Source organism: Nyctereutes procyonoides, unplaced genomic scaffold, assembly GCF_905146905.1.
Source record: "Nyctereutes procyonoides isolate TBG_1078 unplaced genomic scaffold, NYPRO_anot_genome, whole genome shotgun sequence".
NCBI classification, from domain to species: Eukaryota; Metazoa; Chordata; class Mammalia; order Carnivora; family Canidae; genus Nyctereutes; species Nyctereutes procyonoides.
Genome location: NW_026575125.1, coordinates 6629277 through 6649323, shown reverse-complemented (window position 1 = coordinate 6649323; position 20047 = coordinate 6629277). Strand labels below are relative to the sequence as shown.

General features: G+C 49.9%; 1 protein-coding gene across 4 annotated transcripts in view; it reads right to left on the bottom strand.

Moving 5' to 3' along the window:
• The window catches only part of SHROOM2 (shroom family member 2), a 143062-nt gene that overhangs the window by 7030 nt on the left and 115985 nt on the right, over positions 1-20047 (bottom strand). For all 4 annotated transcript variants that reach the window (XM_055337509.1, XM_055337508.1, XM_055337510.1 and 1 more), the window contains 3 exons: positions 13128-13808; positions 6352-6876; positions 5057-5228 (listed from right to left, as the gene is read on the bottom strand). In XM_055337509.1, the coding sequence (XP_055193484.1) occupies positions 5057-5228; positions 6352-6876; positions 13128-13808 (1378 nt within the window). The remainder of the gene's footprint in view (positions 1-5056; positions 5229-6351; positions 6877-13127; positions 13809-20047) is intronic.

The window sequence follows — 20047 nt, the reverse complement described above, 5'->3', positions numbered from 1 at the left end:
TCAGGCTTATCAGCGCCCCTAGACAGCCGGCAGATTACAATGGGAAGCGGTTTTATTTTTTCAAAAGATTTTATTTATTTATTCATGAGAGATACAGATAGAGAGGCAGAGACACAGGCAGAGGGAGAGGCAAGGAGCCCGACGTGGGACTCGACCCCGGGACCGCGGGATCAGGACCTGAGCCAAAGGCAGGCGCTCAACCACTAAGCCACCCAGGCGTCCCAATGGGAAGCCGTTTTAAAGGACAGCTGTCCTCACTGCTGATCAGTCAGCATGGTTTTTCTCTTAAGACAGAGCACATGGAATTTATAAATTGCTTTAGGCTTTTTTTTTTTTTTATAAAGATTTTATTTTGTTTGAGGTAACGAGAGAGGGAGAGACAGCTGGGGAGTGGGGTGGGGAGAAGCAGACTGCCCACTGAGCAGGGAGCCTGACATGGGGCTTGAACTCAGGGCCCTGAGATCATGATCTGAGCTGAAGGCAGATGCTTTCCCTGACTCAGTGGTTTTTTCGGGTCAGCTCCTAGCTGCTCGGGATGCGAAGACATTTTCTTCCTCAGTCACTTAAAACTGTATGCATCTACATTTCTTTGATGTTTTGTCTCCGAGCGTGGGAATCTGAGTGTGCCTGTGCTTGCCTGTGTGTCTGTGTATCCAACTTATCTGGCGAGATGGTTTAAATCAACTTTGAATGCCACAGCTAAGATGGCTCTTTTACAGATATTCATTACTTATGGAAAAGCACAAAACAGATTATAGGGATGGAGAACTTTCCAAGTTCTTGCCTGAAGCCAACCCTAAGCTGAATGAATACCTCAAGTAATTCAGAGGATTGTGGATGTATGAGGAGCCCTAGCCAGTGTTCCTGGTAATTCTTCAGCGTCATTATTCTTTAGCAATTACCATAACAACCATTTCATGCCAATGCATGAAAATGTGCCTTCAAACCTGTAGTATCAGCTGAGCTAACTTGAAACTGGGTGTTCTGGAAGGAGCCCAAATTCCTTTGATTCCTTTATATGCCTTACATAAGTTTTTATTAGAAACACCCTCCCCTTCTTCCTTAAAGGGCCATTATAAGCAGCACAGATGTGGACTTGCAAAGATCTTGGGACAAGGCCTGACCCAGGAGGCACACGCATCAATCCTTCTCAGCAGCAGCCCGGGTGCAGGAGGCCTAGCCCACCACAGAGGAACCTCAGGCAAGCTCATCTGCGCCTGTTCTGCAGCACGTGGCATTCGGGGAGGCCTGGGTTATAAGGGCGAGTGGTGGCAGAGGCCAGCCCCCGGGTCTCGCCGCAGCTGCACTGTTGCCTCTCACCTCTGTTCTGCTGGTCCCCACATACCTAACTTCTGTCCCACTCCGTGGGGGAAATGAAGTCTTTTCTCTCTGGGCCTTCTTTGCCCACCTCTTGGCTCTAGGGAGAAATCATAACCCTCCCAGATTCCATACTTTGACCAATGAGTGTGTTTGGTCTGGTTCTCCTGAAGAGTCCCACGCCTCAACCAGGGCGCCTTCTGAGCAGTGTGCCTCGGCCGCCCCAGGTATAAAAATACATTCAGCCTTCCCAGTGTGATGCTTTCAACAGACACCAGAATTCCCTCCCTGCTTCCCTGTGCGGGGCCCTTCATTCTCTTGCCTATGTCCTTAGTCTTCCCCTAGGGCATGGGGTCACTCGATTCAGCAACGTGAGCACGCAGCGATAACTGTGATCATGACAGCCCAGGTCAACGTGGAATGTCTGGTACACTTGCTGTTCTAGACCCCAAATCCCACGGTGTCTAAGAAGGTACACCTGGCCCATCAGGTACACCTTCACAGCACTCACTTCCTCTTCTGCCCCTGTGCACACTTTCGCCCAAGCACAGGGCACAGTGTATTTGTGGGTAGTGGGAAGAAGAGTAGCAGTCGCCTTTGTCAAATCAAGCCAAAAACCAGGATTCCTGAGTCACTGACACTGCACAGAACTGTGATTTATAGCATTTGCCATTTATGGTGAAATTGTTCAACAGGTGCATTTTGAACAAAATGTGTCGGTCGGCTTAAGAGCTTAATCATGGAGGGTGGGGCGGGGGCAGGCTGTCAGGCAGTAAATTCAATTCAGAGGGACTCCTCTCAATCCCGAAGCAGCCACAGGAAAGGAGGTGGTGGCCCAGCATCTCGTGCCTCCCAAAAGCAAAACAAGAAAGTGCCACATAACAGCCCGGGTGGCTCAGTGGTTTAGCGCCGCCTTCAGCCCAGGGCCTGACCCTGGAGTCCCAGGATCGAGTCCCCGTCGGGCTCCCTGCATGGAGCCTGCTTCTCCCTCTGCCTGTGTCTCTGCCTTTCTCTGTTTCTCATGAATAAATAAAATCTTAAAAAAAAAAGAAAGAAAGAAAGAAAGTGCCACATAGGGCATGCTGTGCCCCAAATTCATTACAGCAGGAGAAACAAGGGCATGTTGGGAAGAGCACAGTCACCTATATCTAGGGTGAGGATGGAATTAGAAATGTACCAAAATGTACCAATGTACATTTCTTCTACTTTTATGAGAATAAGTAAACATTTTTGATTCTTTATTAAACAAACAAACAAACAAATAAAGAAACAAAAAAATGCAACCCTAAGCCAGACACAAGGCCTCTAGAAGTCCCAGGACCAAAATGCTAATCATTTCCTTCGATTCCTTGAATCAAAAAGCTACTGTTGGGCAGCCCGGGTGGCTCAGCTGTTTAGTGCCACCTGCAGCCCAGGGCCTGACCCTGGAGACTCGGGATCGAGTCCCGCGTCAGGCTCCCTGCATAGAGCCTGCTTCTCCCTCTGCCTGTGTCTCTGCCTCTCTCATGAATAAATAAAATCTAAAAAAAAAAAAAAAAAAAAAAGGTACTGTTTCCCAAAACACTGAAAGTAATTTTCGTTTCAGCACGAGTCACGGTATTTCTTCTATTATATCTGAAATCAACCAGTGGCATTTTTAAACCACTAATGACCAGCATAATTTTTTGCAAAGATTTTTGTTAAAAAAAAAAAAGTATTTTTTAATGAAAGCTCTTTTCCAAAGTACTAAGCATATGAAAACATTCACAAAATGCTGGTTCCCTCTTTTTGTCTTCCTGGTAGCATTTAAACCGGCTCCAGGCCCTGGGAATAAACAGTATGTGGTGTCCTCCGGGACAGACCTTCTTTGGCAATTTCTTCATTCCTTTAATGCTGAGGGTTTCCTATTAAAAAAAAACAGGTGAGCAGCACCTAGCTGGCACAGATCTGGCGTGCTGACACATCATGAAGGTTTCAAGCTAACATAGTAGTGATGACACTGACACAGATAGCGGTAATTCTGTCCCTACTATGACCTCATGACTACTCACTGGTCCCCGACCTCATTCTGACTTCATCTCCAATGCTCCATTCCTCTTCCACACAGCTCCAGCCCCTGGCCCCTGCTGCTTCTTCAACACATTGTGAGGCTCCTACGTCAGGACCTTAGCACGGGCTGGTCCCTGTCCCCACAGCACCCCTAAGCACCCTCAGGGCTTACCCCTCACACAGCACCCCAGGTCACCGTTTGGTAATCAGCTCATTGGGGCCCTTTCTGTAATCACATTCCTTTGTTTCACTCCACTCCTCACTCTGTTTTCATTCTCTTACCATCCAATGTACTATGTTAAGGGCTGGCAAAGTCTTTCCATAAAGGGCCGGACAGTAAAGATTTTTGACTTTACAGGCCACACGGTCAGGTGCAAACACTCACCTCTGCTGCTGTGGTGTGAAAGCCACCAGAGAGCATACAGAAATGGATCTATGTGGCTGTATTTCAATATTTACAAAAGCAGGTGGTGGGCCACATTTGGCTCACAGTCCATAGCGTGCTGACCCTGTATTGTACGGGTGTTTTTATGTTGGCTGAACACACGCTTCCCCTCGGGTCAGGGAGGGCTCTATTCTGTTTTGTCTCCTGTTATGCCCCCAAATGCCTAAGGAGTTCTTTGAGTTAACAAATGATGCTTTTTGGTTGACAAAGCACTTTATAACCACTGTTGGGATTATGATCATCTGGTTACAGGTACTGGAACTTGATATTCAAAGAGAACATGTGACTTGGTGGAGGGCACACAATTAAGTCCCTAGATTTTATTTTTACTTATTTTTTTAAAAGATTTTATTTATTTGAGAGAGAGAGAGAGAGAGAGAAAGAGAAAGCAAGAGGATGAACATGGGGGAGGGGCAGAGGGAGAACCAGGCTCCCCGCTGAGCAGGGAGCCTGTTGCAGGACTCCCATCCCAGAACCCTGAGATCATGACCTGAGCTGAAGGCAGATGTTTCACTGACAGTCACCCAGGCGCCCCAAGTCCCTAGATTTTAAATGGGATACAAGGGAATCCCTGGGTGGCTCAGCGGTTTGGCGCCTGCCTTTGGCCCAGGGCATGATCCTGGGGTCCTGGGATCGAGTCCCGTGTCGGGCTCCAGGCATGGAGCCTGCTTCGCCCTCCTCCTGTGTGTCTCTGCCTCTCTCTCTTTCTATGTCTATCAAGAATGAATGAATGAATGAATGAATAAATAAATAAATCTTAAAAAAATTAAATGGGATACAAGGGTCATATCAAGTTGAAGTTTGAATGAGACTAGTACCCACTTAATATGACCTTGGATCTTATTTATTTAAAAAAAATTTTTTTTTTAAATTTATTTATGATAGTCACAGAGAGAGAGAGAGAGAGAGGCAGAGGGAGAAGCAGGCTCCATGCAGCGGGAGCCCGACGTGGGATTCGATCCCGGGTCTCCAGGATCGCGCCCTGGGGCAAAGGCAGGCACCAAACTGCTGCGCTACCCAGGGATCCCCTGACCTTGGATCTCATTATACAAAGATGGCAAATCAGGAAAAGGCCCAGTTTTGGAATAGTAGGCTTAACTACAAAGGACTTAACGCTATTGCCCCAAACATCATCATCCTGCACAAAGGCTAAATGCACATGCCCCTGGACATGTGGAGCAGGGCCCACGCTGGGAGCAGAGATACGAGCTCGAGCTCCCCCTGCCTACCTATGAACGTGCAGTCATTGACAGTGGGCTTTCCTACCTTCTTCACCGATAAGTCATGGTCCAAGTCGCTCCCCGAATCCTCTTCTGGCTCCTGCTGTTGCTGTAGGTCCTTCATCTTAATCAGCAACTCAGCCTTGGGGGCCGATGTACTGTAATAGGTGGAACTGGTAGCAAGGGACAAGGCCACTGGCACGCTTGGCTCCTCTTTCCTGGGGAAAAACTCAGCACTTCAATCAGCTGAGACGATAGGTACAGAGGCCCCCTTCCAACCCACAGCCTGCCCTGTGACATGCTAACAGTGGTGCTAACCAAAAGACGACAGCCAGGGGCATGAGACAGCCAAAGGGGGCAGGGGAGTAGGTGACAATGTTACAACTAGAAAATATTTGCCAAATGGACACTCCTAAAGTCTACAGAATGCAGCTTTTTAAAAAGGGGAAAAAGTCAAATAAGCAGAGATGTCTAAAAATCTCCCCGCAGGAGGGAAGAGAGCAGAGGGATGGTTTTCGCCAGAAGCCTCACATCTACAAGGACTAGATGTGCACAGTTCTGTGTAAGTGGGGCCATGGGACCCCAAGTGCAATATGCTCCTTTTTACTTGCAGCCATGTCCGCTCCCTTTGTACTTCTGTGCTGCATTTCACCGGCACTCTCACATATTGTCAGGTAAGGGTGCTGATGGACAGGACGTACACAAGCAGGACAGACATAACCACACACACACTGGTGTGGGCAGCTGTGAATGAGACAGTCTGCAAAGGACATGCCTACCAAACCAGCGGCCACGTAATCCACTCACTGCGCTCCATCACCAGGAACAGAAATCCTCCATCATCATCATCATCATCAATCTTTATTATTAACATTTGAGGCTGAGTGCTTCAAATGTGTTGACAGCCTCCCTGGTCTCCTCCCACAGGATGCCAGGACTACCTCCCAGATATGACAACTAAAAACGCATCAGAAAATCGCCAGCTGTCCCCTGGAGGGACACGATGTCCCAGCTAAGAAGCGCTGTCTTCTGAGAAAGGAGCCTGTGGGCATCACTCCGAATCACAGTGGCCTTGAGCCAAGACAGCACTGGAGCTGTGGTGTTTTCACATCTTTGCCAGGCCCCAAAGCTGGCAACCCCAGGAAGGGGCCTTAGTGGCTCCTTTGGGAGGGTCACAAAACAACCAAAATGTGCCAGAAAGCACCGGGCAGGGCTTATGGAAATCTTCCCCGCAAAAGTTATCATGAAAAGAAATCTACAGATAAGCCTCTTGCCCTTTTAAGCCTAAGAGGGCAGAAGCACGCACGGGCAAGCTGCAGAACTGAAGACACGTGTACTTACTTCTCCTCTGTGGTTTTAGGAGAGGGGATTTTGGGGAGCAGCTTCCTCCGCTGCTGGGCTTCCTCCAGGAGGTGCTCGTCTTTGGGGAAGATCCCCTCCATCAGGTCCATGGTGGTTCTGATCTTCACACTGGGGTCCAGGATATCGGCCAGGGACTTATCCTTCCCCACAATCTCCCGGGCCAGCTCTTCTGACTTGAGGTCTTCAGCTGTCCTCTCTTTGGCCTTCACGTAGCTGAGCCCCGAAGGAGAGGCCCCGCTGTCCTTGGTGGGGGGCACTGGGGTGCTGGGCGGCTGCGGCTCGGGCTCAGTGCCCTGGCGGCTGTACACGCAGAAGCGTGAGTAGGACTGCTCCGACGTGCTGAGCGTCTTGATCTGGTCTCTCTCCAGCCCGCTGGGCAGCGCGGGCAGCTCGGCGGTGCGGGCCAGGCCCTGGCGGCTCTCCTTCTCAGGCTGGCTCTCCGAGTGCACAATCTTGATGGGCACCATCTTCACCGTGGTATTGTTATCGATCACCCGCTCAATTCTGGGAAGAGAAGGAAGAGCCATCTGCTGAAAACACACAGTGAGCCCCGCACAGGGTGCTACCAGGGATGGCAATCGGCTGGTCCCTCGCCTCCCTGGACAGCTGGAGAACGTGCTGGAAGGAGCCTCTAGGATCACACGGCCCAGGACAGGGAATGGAGGTGGAAGAGGCCCTGTTTCCGGACCCAGATTCCATTTTCAAAGTCACCCCCACACCCACCTACCTAGAGAAGCCTAAGGGTGTATCCCTGGGCTCACTGAGAGGCAATGGTTTAAAACTCATTTTCTTGCTGATAATAGTGCAAATGCTAACAAGTTACATTTTCTACTTAGTTATGCTTTGTTTGGTTGGGAAGCCTGCAACACTTAAGAGGATTCTTTCACGAACTATCCTCACAGCCTTCTGTAATGCTCAAAGCAGGGCTGGCGCACACCCACGGGGGCCTGCGTGGGTCTGGGCCACGGGAAGATTTCTAGAAAGAGTGGTCGTGTTTTGAGTAGACAATGAGCTCCACCCATCCCCCGGCCCCAATCTGAAGCTTCCTCCTGTGGTGTGTGCCCTGGGTGTCACCCTCCACCTGCCTGCCTCCACTCAGCACTGCCAGCCACGCTTCACACGCCTTTTCACACCAGCCACATATGGATCTGGCGGCAAAGACAGGACACTTTGCTTTCATTAGTATTTAAGTGATTCACTAAGGACACACTTTTCCTGTAAAAAAAAAAGGGGGGTGGTGGTGGTGGTGGCAGCTCATTCAGGTCTTGGTCTCAGGGTTGTGAGATTGAGCCCCACATGGAGCCCTGCACTGGGTGTGGAGTCTGCTTAACATTCCCTCTCTCCCTCTCCCCCTCCTCAATCCTGCTCACACATACTTTGCTTCAAAAGAAAGAAAGAAAGATTAATAAAAAACATTTCCCAGTGAGAGTAGCTGGGGTGCACCCCACAGGAGAGAGAGAACACAGAACTGGTCAGTGTGATGGGGCTTCATCCAGGAACCCTGCACACTGTGGATGCCCTCAGCTATACCTCGTTGGACTGCACCCCAGGGACCTTGTGGACCAGGGCCACTGGGACAAAAATCTGTTTCAAGTATTTAAAATTTTTTTAAAGATTTCATTTAGGGATCCCTGGGTGGCACAGCGGTTTAGCGCCTGCCTTTGGCCCAGGGCGCGATCCTGGAGACCCGGGATCGAATCCCACGTCGGGCTTCCGGTGCATGGAACCTGCTTCTCCCTCTGCCTGTGTCTCTGCCTCTCTCTCTGTGTGACTATCATAAATAAATAAAAATTAAAAAAAAATAAAAAAAAATAAAGATTTCATTTATTTGACACAGATGGAGAGAATAAGTAGGCAGAGAGGCACGCAGAGGTAGGGGCAGAGGGCAGAGGGCGAAGTAGACTCCCCGCTGAACAGGGAGCCTGATGCAAGACTTGATGCCAGGACCCAGGGATTGTGACCTGAGCAGAAGGTAGACACTTCACCGATTGAGCCACGCAGGTGCCCTCCGTTTCAAGTACTTTTAAAGGACCGATTAGATAAAGAGAGCCACCTGCTGGTGCCCAGAAGTGAAGGAAAAAACAAGTGAAACCACAAAGCCAAAACTCCAAACTTGTTTCTAATTTAGTGGGCCTAACATCACTTCTACAGGAGCATCTGCCTTTGGCTCAGGGCATGATCCCGGGGTCCTGGGATCGAGTCCCACGTCGGGCTCCCTGTGTGGAGTCTGCTTCTCCCTCTGCCTGTGTCTTTGCCTCCCTCTCTGTCTCTCATGAATAAATAAGTAAAATCTTAAAAAAAAAAATCACTCTACAGTGTGATGCTAACAGACCAAATTCTGCATAGCACAAGGAACGTTCCAGTGCTCTATATTAAATGCTCCCCCCCCCCACCTCCTGCCCTTTAACTGGTGGCTGGGAACACAGTGTGTTTTTTCCCGTTTACTGCAGTGTACAGGCTAAAATAATTTCATATTGTCTTCTCTCCTCCAGTAGAAATTACTAGGTGTTTTATCTAAGTATTCACGTACAGTCCCCCCCCCCCAATGCCTTCTTTGTGAAGAAATTTTAAAAGGCCAGCTTGGTGGAAAATACCATTTAGATGTGCTAAACTTCAGAAGGAAACTTTTGGCATTTTATTTAAGCAAAGACAGAGAAACAAGAACCCTTCTTCATTCCTTTCATTCCACACTTAGAAACCTGGACCACCTATTACTTATTTCTTTTTTTTTTTAAGATTTTATTTATTGGAGAGAGAGAGAGAGAATGGGGCAGGGGTTGGAGCAGAGGGAGAAAGAGGGAGAAGCAGACTCCCCTCTAAGCAAGGAGTCCAACATGGGGCTCAATCCGAGGACCCCAGGATCATCACCTGAGTGAAAGGCAGACACTTTAGTGACTGAGCCACCCAGGCACCCTGATTTTTTTTTTTTTTTAAGTCAGCTGTACACCCAGTGTGGGGCTTGAACTCATTACCCTGAGATCAAGAATCCCATGATCTGGGACACCTGGGTGGCTCAGAGGTTGAGCGTCTGCCTTCAGCCCAGGGCACGATCCTGGAGTCCCTGGATCGAGTCCCACATCTGGCTCCCTGTGTGGAGCCTGCTTCTCTCTCTGCCTATGTCTTTACCTCTCTGTGTCTTTCATGAATTAAAAAAAAAAAAAAAAAAAAAAAGAATCCCATGATCTCCCAACTGAGCCAGCCAGGCTCTATTACTGACTTCTAAGTCTGCCCGTATTTATTTTCCCGCACTTGTGGAGAAATGATTTCCAGGGCAGGAAGACATGGAAAAAAGAACGCAACGAGAACAAGTCCTTCACACACCAACATATACTTTCCAACAAAGCATCTCTTCCTGGTCCTTTCTAAGCATAAATGCTCTCTCCTCTAGAAAAGTGTCCAGACTTCTACACCGGAAAAGTTGGATGAATGTTTACTTCAAAATCAGGGGCAAAACACAGCAGATGAGACCTTACCACAACTGGATTGTATCAATTCCTAATCCAGGGCCGCCCGGGTGGCCCAGCAGTTTAGCGCTGCCTTCAGCCCAGGGCCTGATCCTGGAGACCCGGGATCGAGTCCCACATCAGGCTCCCTGCATGGGGCCTGCTTCTCCCTCTGCCTGTGGCTCTGCCTCTCTTTCTCTGCGTGTGTGTCATAAATAAAATCTTAAAAAAAAAAAAAAAAAGTAAGCTACCTAGATTTAGGACAGGAGTTGATGCCCCCGCCCCCTTTTTGGGCATGAATGCCTGTTCTGGAATTCCTGAGTGAGGAGGGCAGCAGCATGCACCTCCTTTGCTCTGCATTCCGGCTACAGCTCTCAGCACCTGGCACGCAGGAATTGCTCAAAAGGTGAGCGAAGGCGGGAGTCTGCCCTGCACCCTGGCCCGAGCTCCAGCAGGCAGCCGGCACACGCGCACCATGATCCAGGGGTAACTGGAAGAAGGGGAGACCAGAGAAGGAGAGAAGGGGAGCAGCTCGTACTTGGGAAATTAAAGTCCGCAGAGGGCCAGGCAAGAACAGTATATTGGAGCTGAGCTCAAACGACAGGCAGGGGAGGAAGGCCAGGCCCAGGCACGCTTTCCTTACCGACTGTCGGTGGGGGGAGTGTGGACACACAGCAGGGCCGGGCCCGTGGGGCCCTGGGATTCCACGCTCTCGCACCACGGTGCAGCGGCAGGCAACACCCGGGCGAACGGGGAGTAATTCAGAGCACTACGGGCGATCTCCTGGGGAGGAACTTTTCGAAGGTGGCACAGCCACCATCTGCCTCACCGCACTTCTAGGGCAGAACAGGGAGGGCAAATTTGGCAATGGGTCCAGAATCCGACCAGAATCTAGCTGAGGACTTTTTTTTTTTTTTTTAAGATTTTTAAAAAATTTATTTAATCATGAAAGAAAGAGAGAGAGAGGAGAAGCAGGCCCCATGCAGGCAGTCCAACGTGGGACTCGATCCTAGGTCTCCAGGATCACACCCTAGGCTGAGGGCAGCACTAAACTGCTGAGCCACCTGGGCTGCCCCCCCCCCCTTTTTTTTTAAATTTATTTAATCATGAAAGAGAGAGGGAGAGAGACAGAGGAGAATGAGCACTTCTACCACCAGGGACATGGCCCAAGTGATGTGGTGGGAAAACCAGGTAATACGGGTCCCCAAAGACTCTCTGCCCTCAGTATCTCCAATAAGTATCATCGCTGCTCACTGAAATCTCTCTCGAGCTCAGCAAAGGCACACGGAGAACATCCACACTTGCTTCAGGTGAGAAGAGATGAAACCCACTCCCTAGTTCTAGAGCCATGGCTCACGAGCACGGCGGGAGCACGCAGGTGTGTTCTTGGGGGAGCCCATGCTGCTCACGCTGGCGTCCAGACCTGAGTGGCCTCTGTTGGCTTCCTGGCAAGAGCATCGCACACTTGACCTACCACAACCATGTCAGTGCTTTTCCTTCCTTTCACAACTTACAATGTTACCTCCCACCGGAGGGATGTTTAGCTGATATCCACACTGCAGCTTGAGACTCTAGAATAGGAAGGTCCAACAGAACTTTCTGGGAATGATGGAAGTGAACAGTATCTGTGCCACTAGCCACCTGTGGTACAAGTGAGCCGCAGGATTTATTTTATGTTTCACTAACTTACATTCACATGGCCACGTGTGACTGACAGCACAGGACATCCGGGACCAGAGAATTCCTTGCTGCGGGACTGACCTGGGGACTGCAGGAGGCTGAGCAGCCTCCCTGGCCTCTGCCCACTAGATGCCGGGAGCAACACTCCCTCTTCTGTGACATCTAAAACATCTCCACAAAGCCCGATGTCCCTGGAGGTGAAACTGAAACTGCCTTCCCCCAGGCTGAGAAGCACCGGTCTAGAGAGCAAGAGGAAAATTCTCCACCTCTTCCATTTCTCAGCTCTTCAAAGGCACTCAGGGAGGAGGAAAAAAGTAAACAGTCAGTGCTCTTGACTGGCCAGTCCCTGTTGGATGACACTTATCACTGTCTCAATGGGCACGATAGACAATCCCATGCTTGCACTTCTAACAGCAGCACCATGCAATATAACACATGTTTCATCTGCTCTAACTAAAGGTGTGTACCAGCTTGGCTCTTCACATAAGGTAAAGAACAGCGTGGGGGCGCCTGGGTGGCTCATCGATTGAGCATCTGCCCTCAGCTCCTGGGATCAAGCCCTGCATCAGGCTCCCTGCTCAGCAGAGTCTGCTTCTTCCTCATCCTCTGCTGCTCCCCCTGCTTATGCTCTTGCTCTAATAATTAAATAAAAATCTTTTAATAAAATAAATAAAAATGCAATAAAAAAAACAACAAAACCAGTGTGGAGGGGTGCCTGGGTGGCATAATTGGTTAAATGGCTGACTCTTGGGGTTTCAGCTCAGGTCAAGATCTCAGGGTCCTGGCACTGACCCCCGAGTTGGGCTCTATGCTCATCACGGAGTCTGCTTGAGACTCTCTCTCTTTCTCCCCCTCCCTCTGCCCCTTTCTACCCTATGCTCCCTCTCTCTCATACAAATAAAGAAAATCTTTAAAAAAAAGAAGAAGAAAGAAAAAAATAAACAGAGTGGAAATACTGGACATTATGAAAAACATCAATTTCTCCTGCAGGTCTCATGCTTAGTTTAAAATGGATTCTGGGGATCCCTGGATGGCTCAGTGGGTTAGAGCCTGCCTTAGGCCCAGGGCGTGATCCTGGAGTCCTGGGATTGAGTCCCACATTGGGCTCCCTGCATGGAGCCTGCTTCTGCTCTCTCTCTCTCTCTCTCTCTCTCTCTCTCTCTCTCTCTCTCTCTCGGTGTGTCTCTCATGAATAAATAAATAAAGTCTTTAAAAAGTAAAATAAAATAAAAAAATAAAATAAAATAAAATAAAATAAAATAAAATAAAATGGATTCTGATTACAAACAGGTGCTTGGGGAAAACATAGCCCTTGTGCACAGATGCCTGTGGGTGCTGCGTATCTAAATGCTGGCCCTGGGTGAAAGGGACAGGGGATAGTCACCACCTCCATCACATCCCCCTTGCTCCTGTGAACAGAACAGCCCTCCACCAAGTTCAAAATCCAACTGACCACTAGAACTGTGGATTCTCTCCCCACCCCGGACTTAGTCCCCAGGAGCAAGTGAAAATCCACTGTGTGGAGCTGAAGCAAGGTACCCATCGGATACCACCCAGGAAAGACACACCAAAAACCTCCCGCCGGAGCTCATGAAAGGGGAAGGGCACAGGGCCACCGTCCCAGTGTGGTACCTTGTGGAATTCTCATCCTGGATGAGCAGGGGAGGTTTGTCTGTCAGCTTCTGGGGAGCGAACTGAGGAGAAGGTGAGCGTGAGGTCTCCATGGTGGACATGTGCAGGGGCCGGAATCTGGAGGGGAGCAGGGCTTCACGCTTAGGACAGGCTGTGTGCTCATCTACATGTTGCCTGCTGTGCTCACCAGCGGCCCTCAAACTGTCTTCAGGCTGGGTGCTGCTCAGCTTCTCCACCGAGGCACAGGGGATGTGGGAGAGAGACAAGCGGTCCACACACGCCTCCAGGGCCTCTGGGGACGGTGGTGGAAGGGACTTGCTGGGGGCTCCTAGGTGAGTGGCCACAGGTGTGCCACCAGCCAGGCCCCTGAATGGCCTGGGTTCACGTTTGGGCGGTGGCGGCCTCTGTGGGGCTGGCTTCTTGGTGAGTGGTGTAGTGTTCACAGGCCTTGGGTCCTGCCCTCGAGTGTGGAGGGCTGAGGGGGCACTCTGTACTTGTGGTCCTGGGCGGAGCGTCTCCTCTGGGTATCTGTAATCTCGAGGTAGAGTCCCCGCTCGGCTGCGGGCCTCCTGGGGCACCTTTGGAGCTTCCCAGGCGGGAGATGGCTTAGGGGGCTGGGATGGCTTCTGGAAGTCCTGCTGTGCTGTTGTACTGTCTTCTGGACACTGGGCATCTGCTTGTCTAGAGGAAGAAAGTATAAAAATGAGCAAATGATTCCAAGTAACATCTTTTCTGCAAACAGGACTAGAACCAGATCTTGATAACCTTCTTAAATTAGTTTAAGGAATTAAATCGATATACGTTTTCTGACACCCGTCTCCACTGCAATTTGTAATGCAAGATACCCAATCCAAACAGCCAGTGGACAACATCAGGTTGTATGTTGGCATGTCATATCACAGGACGGGAAGTATTAAAAACACATGCACACATGTAAGATATACACACACATACATGTACATGCAAGTTGCATTCTGGGGCAAAAAAACTTACACAAAGATTTTTAAAAACAATGTTGGTGGGCAGCCCGGGTGGCTCAGCGGTTTAGCACTGCCTTCAGTCCAGGGCCTGATCCTGGAGACCCAGGATCAAGTCCCACATCGGGCTCCCTGCATGGAGCCTGCTTCTCCCTCTGCCTCTCTCTCTCTCCTCTCTGTGTATCTCTCATAAATAAATAAAATCTTTAAAAACAAAACAAAACAAAAACAATGTTGGTGAAAATTCTCATATGGCTATATTCAAAAATACTTATTTTGTGTTGCAACAGTATTTTTATGTGGCTTATGTTGGAAAATTGCCATATGCAAAGAGATAGACCCTTCTAACATGAGCTACAAATCCACTTTTTTCTTTTTTTAAAGATTTCATTTATTCATGAGAGACACAGAGACAGAGAGGCAGAGACACAGGCGGAGGGAGGAGCAGGCTCCATGCAGGCACCCTGATGTGGGACTCCAGGATCACGCCCTGTGCCGAAGGCAGACGCTCAACCGTTGAGCCGCACAGGCGTCCCTACAAATCCACTTATTGATCAAACCTTTAAAATCAGTAGCATATTATTAAAAATGAGAAAAACAAAGACTTTCAGGCACTGCCAGTGGTTCACTGATCTTTCCATACTGTTCTGTTTCTAGTTCTATGTTCACTTTTTATGCACATATGCAAGTATTTAATATGCACAGACACAGACACAGAAAGGTCCCCACAAAACACTCCCACAGGCGTGCTCATGCGTGTGGTTATCTGTGCTATAGCCAACGCTCAGGAGCTAACAAGTACCAAACTTGCAATAAAGCAGCAGGCCATGCCTTTGCCAACCCACGGTTCCACCTGACCTGACAAAGTCCTAAAATGAGCTTCTGATGGAATCTTCTGTTCAGGAAGGGGCAGTTTTGCACTGGGAGACAACTGTGCAGTTGCTAAAGGGAACTCTAAGATGGGCGGCAACCAGAGAACCAGCAGGTGGAGCACCAGCACCCATGAGAGATAAAGCTCCCCCCCCCCCCAACACTAGGGAAGGAGCCTCATTCCAGTATCCTCTTTGAGACCCAGGAGCATGCCTGTGTCCTGGGACATAGTGATGCCAGGCCTGGGTGCTACAGATGTCCCAAGCCCACCCAGGTTGCTGGCCTGCAGGTGCACTGCCCTGTGCATGTCCCTCTGATCATGTCCTCAGAAGAATGGGCCCCTCTGGGTTCAGGGGATGCTGGAGAGCAGAACCCAGACCATACCCAGTTCCCTTCCCTTTCCCCACTGTCAGCCAGCTGGGGCCCAGCCCCCCACCCTGGGCCACACAGAGCTGGACCCTGCCCCACCTAGAAGCTGGAAGCCCTCCGTATCTGGGGGAGGGCAGGGGAGTTCCAGTCCCAGCGGGACCCAGAGAGAAGGCAGCTTTGGTTTCTGCTTCTAAGATGCTGAACACACTGCCTCAGCTTAGGAAACACATGGTGGCAAAATGGCCAAGTATAAGAACTTAAAATATTAACCCCATTCCAGGAAGCTAGGCATTTAAGAAAAAAAAAATATGTATCAGGTGCACACTAAGAGAAACTAGAAGTTTTCAAAATAACCTGAACATAACAATGGATGCTTAGAGAACACAGTCAAGCAGCCATGTGGTTACTGAATGGCTATTAAACACGCTGACAACGCATTCTGAGAAGCAGAACTCAGGGCTCCGGTGTCCCACCTCCACCTCGCAGTAACAGCTTTGTCCTGCTGTGACGGAATGGCCACTGTGCCTTGTAAGACTGTAAAACCTCATTCATGACCATTCACAAGTGCCTCCCCAATACTTCAGTTCAAAGAGCTGAGCCACGCTTGAATGTTTTCTCCTCTCCTACAAAACGCTTGAAATACAGTATCCACAGATCCTCACGAGGGCACCTGGTACCACTTATTTCGAAAATATCCACCACCTCATAGAAACAGATAATTAAATTAGCTATAATTTATTGCTTAACTCTAAGTGCTTTTGGCCATCTGGATGCACATTTAATATGTTAACTAAAAAAGAGCTCTATTTGCAGAGTTTTAGGCAGGATGTGCTGAGATCTGCCCAGAAACAGAAGAGAACTCACATATGTGAAAGGAGGGCTTGGAGCAAAAGACCGGCCGCAGAGTCTGCCCAAGGGGTAGGTCCCGGCTTCTCTCAGGTAGAAGGTCCCACGGGCTCCTTCCTGTCTTCCTGATGGGGCATCTTTGCAGGACCGCAGGGCACTAAGTTCCCTCAGGGAGGTGTGCACACTGCTCAGTCTCTCCTTGTTCTAGAATGGAGTTCACTGTGCTCCACCTTGATGCCGCACTCCAGTTAGATTTACATTAGCACAGCACTTTCTGCGACACGTTTGTTTCCATCCCCTTATTTTTTCTTTCCTTTTCCCAGCCACCAAACTTACAAAGCCAAAGCCATAAAACCACTAATTGGTTTTTATTACCCCAGTGAGGAAATCAGGGTCACAAGGAGGACCACAAGTGGGAATCTGGGGTCCTGCAAGGGTCATGTTCTGATCTGTTTCTAATAGGTTCCAAGTGACGACGCAGTACCTGTGTGTATGTATGTGTGCACCGCGTATGCTGCATGTCTATGCTCTGCATGTCTTTGATGTGTATCTGCTGGTCTCTGTGTATGCATATGCCCCCATTAAAAAAAAAAACTTTTTGGCAGGACAGCCTGGGTGGCTCAGTAGTTTAGCGCTGCCTTCAGCCCGGGGCGTGATCCTGGAGATCCAGGATCAAGTCCCACGCCTGGCTCCCTGCATGGAGCCTGCTTCTCCCTCTGCCCGTGTCTCTGCTTTCCTCTAAATAAATAAAATAAATAAAATCTTTTAAAAAATAAAATAAATAAAACTTTTTCAAGTATAAAGTCAATGGTGAAATAAAGAAAATAAGATGTCTTAAGGATGTGCTAGCAACAGCATCCAAGGATTTGCTCCTAGGTATACACTGGAGCAGCTGAGTCAAGCCATACAAAGGAAAATTGAAAAGGCAGCTGCATTCCAGAGTCCCAGCAATTGATATGCAGCTTAGGCTTCTCATTGTCACGCAGAACATGCTAATCACATGTTACCAAGGAGAACAGAGCAGCTCCAGCGCAGCTCCAGGAGGAGGGAGGCCTGGCTGCAGCTCTGCGGCTCTAGGCTCTATGTAAGCAGCGGCAACACTCCCGGGAGCCCTGCAACCCCTTCTGGGGCTGGAGCCCAGCACCGTGCTGTTCGTTCCTATTGGCCTGGCTGGGGTGGGGGCAATGGGAGGTGAAAGGTCTCCAACAGGGCAGCGAAGCAAAGCAAAACAAATCTGAAGAGGAAAACCCACCCTGGTGAATGCTGCTCAGTGGCCCAAACAGCCTGTGACAGGGCAGAAAGGACCAAAGGGCCAAAAGGAAAAAGATTACACACATACACATACAGACACGGAATGCTCTGGATATCCCACCAACACTGTTCTAAGTCACATCTACATTTTTGATCTGGGTATGGAGCCGGCCAGGCCTGTGTCTAAATCGGTTTCCATATCTGAGAGGTGGCGGTTTTATTTCCAGATTCCATCTGTTCAAGAGGAGTCCTGTGGCAGCACTGGATTTCCCTCTCTGGGTAGCAATTTTCTGCTCCCGATCACACAGGCCCTGGGCTCCTGGAGGTCGCCCCCAGCACAGGCCTCGTGTCGCTCTCCAGTGACTGCGGGTTCGTGGTCTCCGCTCTCCTCACTGGGCTGTGAGCGCCTCCACAGAGGGCAGGGCACCAGGCTCTCTTCTCCGGGGCCTCAGGAGTGAAGCTTACACGTGTCACACCATCACCTGAAAGCCCAGTAAACCTCCAGGTGCATTTGTGGCTTTTGGTCCCTAGGCAGAATGGTAAGGAGCAAAGCTGCAGGCTGTTAGGTTCTCAGTGAAATAACTTTGCACGTGAACGTTCCCAACACAACTAAACATTTTTAGACTACTCTGTAATCAGTAATTCACTGCTGCTTTGCAAACAGGGTTAACGATCATCTTCACCGAGGAAAAGAAAAACATGTCCATCTCGTGGATGACCTAAGTAACACGTATACAGGGTCCTTCTTTCCAAAGTACATCAGGCAACAAACAGTGTGCCAAAAAGCTTCATTTCCTCACCTGTTAAGGTGAATCACAGGCCACACCACGCGAGGGGTGGGGGTGGGGGTTGTCGCCATGTGAGGCAGAGGCAGATGGAAGCCCCCAGGATGGTAGCTCCGTGCGCTGGTCCCTACCAGTCAGATGCTGCACTGGGCACCCAAGAGGAAAGGGCCAGCTGTGGTGGAGCAGATCTGAGCGCAGGTCCCTAGGACACCAACACCACCCAAACTCCCTTCCCATCACACTACACACACCACTGTGCCGCACAGCTGGTGCAGGGCTGCCCTGACCTCCATGTAGGGAAGGGCATCACCGTGGCAGGCTGCTGCAGGGCACTGTGCTACAACCGTACCACCAGAATTCTGCGCCGTGGAACTGACTCAACAACAGAGAGATGAAGAGCAAGCTTCCAGTGGAGGGTGATACTCAGGTGTTTCCTCCTGTCATTTCAATATTATGGCTCCTGGGTGGCTTAAGCGTCTACTTTGGCTCTGGTCATAACCCCGGGGTCCTGGGATCGAGCCCCATACCGGGCTCTCTGGTGAGCTGGGAGCCTGCTTCTCTCTCTCCCTCTGCCTGCCACTCCTCCTGTTTGTGCTCTGTCTTGCTCACTCTCTGAAAATCTTAAAAAAAAAAAAAAATCACAAACAATACTAACTCATGCCATTCACAAAACCAGCCTATGTTGACATTAGCAATGGATAGGGTGGCTGATGTACTGGAGACGGTGTAGAATGGTACTTGTGAGTGGAGGTTGCAAAGCCAGACCCAGAGCCCACTTTTGCACAGAGCAAAACTGCCTCCAAGGACAACTGGGGAGAACGCAGAGGAGTTGCCTTCCAAATGGAGCCAGGTTGCCATGAAGGACTGTGGAGGCCAGTGTTTACAGTTTGAGAGAGCACACATCCATCGCTGATGGGCGTCGACAGCAGTGATGTTGTGAAGTGTAGAATCGTCTGCTAGAAAGCACGGCGGGGCAGCCCGGGGGCGCCCAGCGGTTTAGTGCCTCCTTCAATCCAGGGTGTGATCCTGGAGACCCGAGATCGAGTCCCACATCGAGCTCCCTGCGTGGGGCTTGCTTCTCCCTCTGCCTGTGTCTCTGCCTCTCTCTTCCTCTCTGTGTGTGTCTCATGAATAAATAATTCTTAAAAAAAAAAAAAAAGAAAGCATGGCGTACGCACCAGCACCAGCTGGGCAGTCCAAAGAGCAGCCACGGGAGTAGGCATTCAGACGACCCTGGTGGCCGGGAATGCACGGGACACTCGCACCACAACAAACACGAGTGTCCTGGACAAGTCCCTGGCGTCTCCACTGCTCTTCTCGTCCCCCAGGGAATCCCCAACAGACACACATCACCTTGGCGAGGTACAGGCAGAAAGCTCTTCTATCTACACAGCCTCCCCCACAAAAGCCAAATGAGGTGGGAAAAGGAGATGATGGGCGAGGCATGAGAGCGCAACAGACGTAATCGACCGATCAACTGACCCATTCGCTAATGAGTGGACAGAAACACTCAGGAAACATTTCAAACAGCAGGAACACCAGGAATAATGGCATCGCCCACTCTTTCCCGGGAGGTGCCAGATTACCAAGGGACTTCCTAGACGGTGAACCCCTGTAGGTTAGCAGCTGTCTGGTTGTCCTATCCCAGTTTCTAAGCATGCAAACAACATCGACCGAACAAATAAGCAGACGCACCAGGGATGATGCAGAGAGCTGTTCCACTTTTGTGTCTTGCAGAATCACCTCGGGGAGGGTAGGAGGCCTGAACCATTTTCAATTCAGTCATCTCCTTACTGCAACATCTCCACGGAAGCTTTTCTTT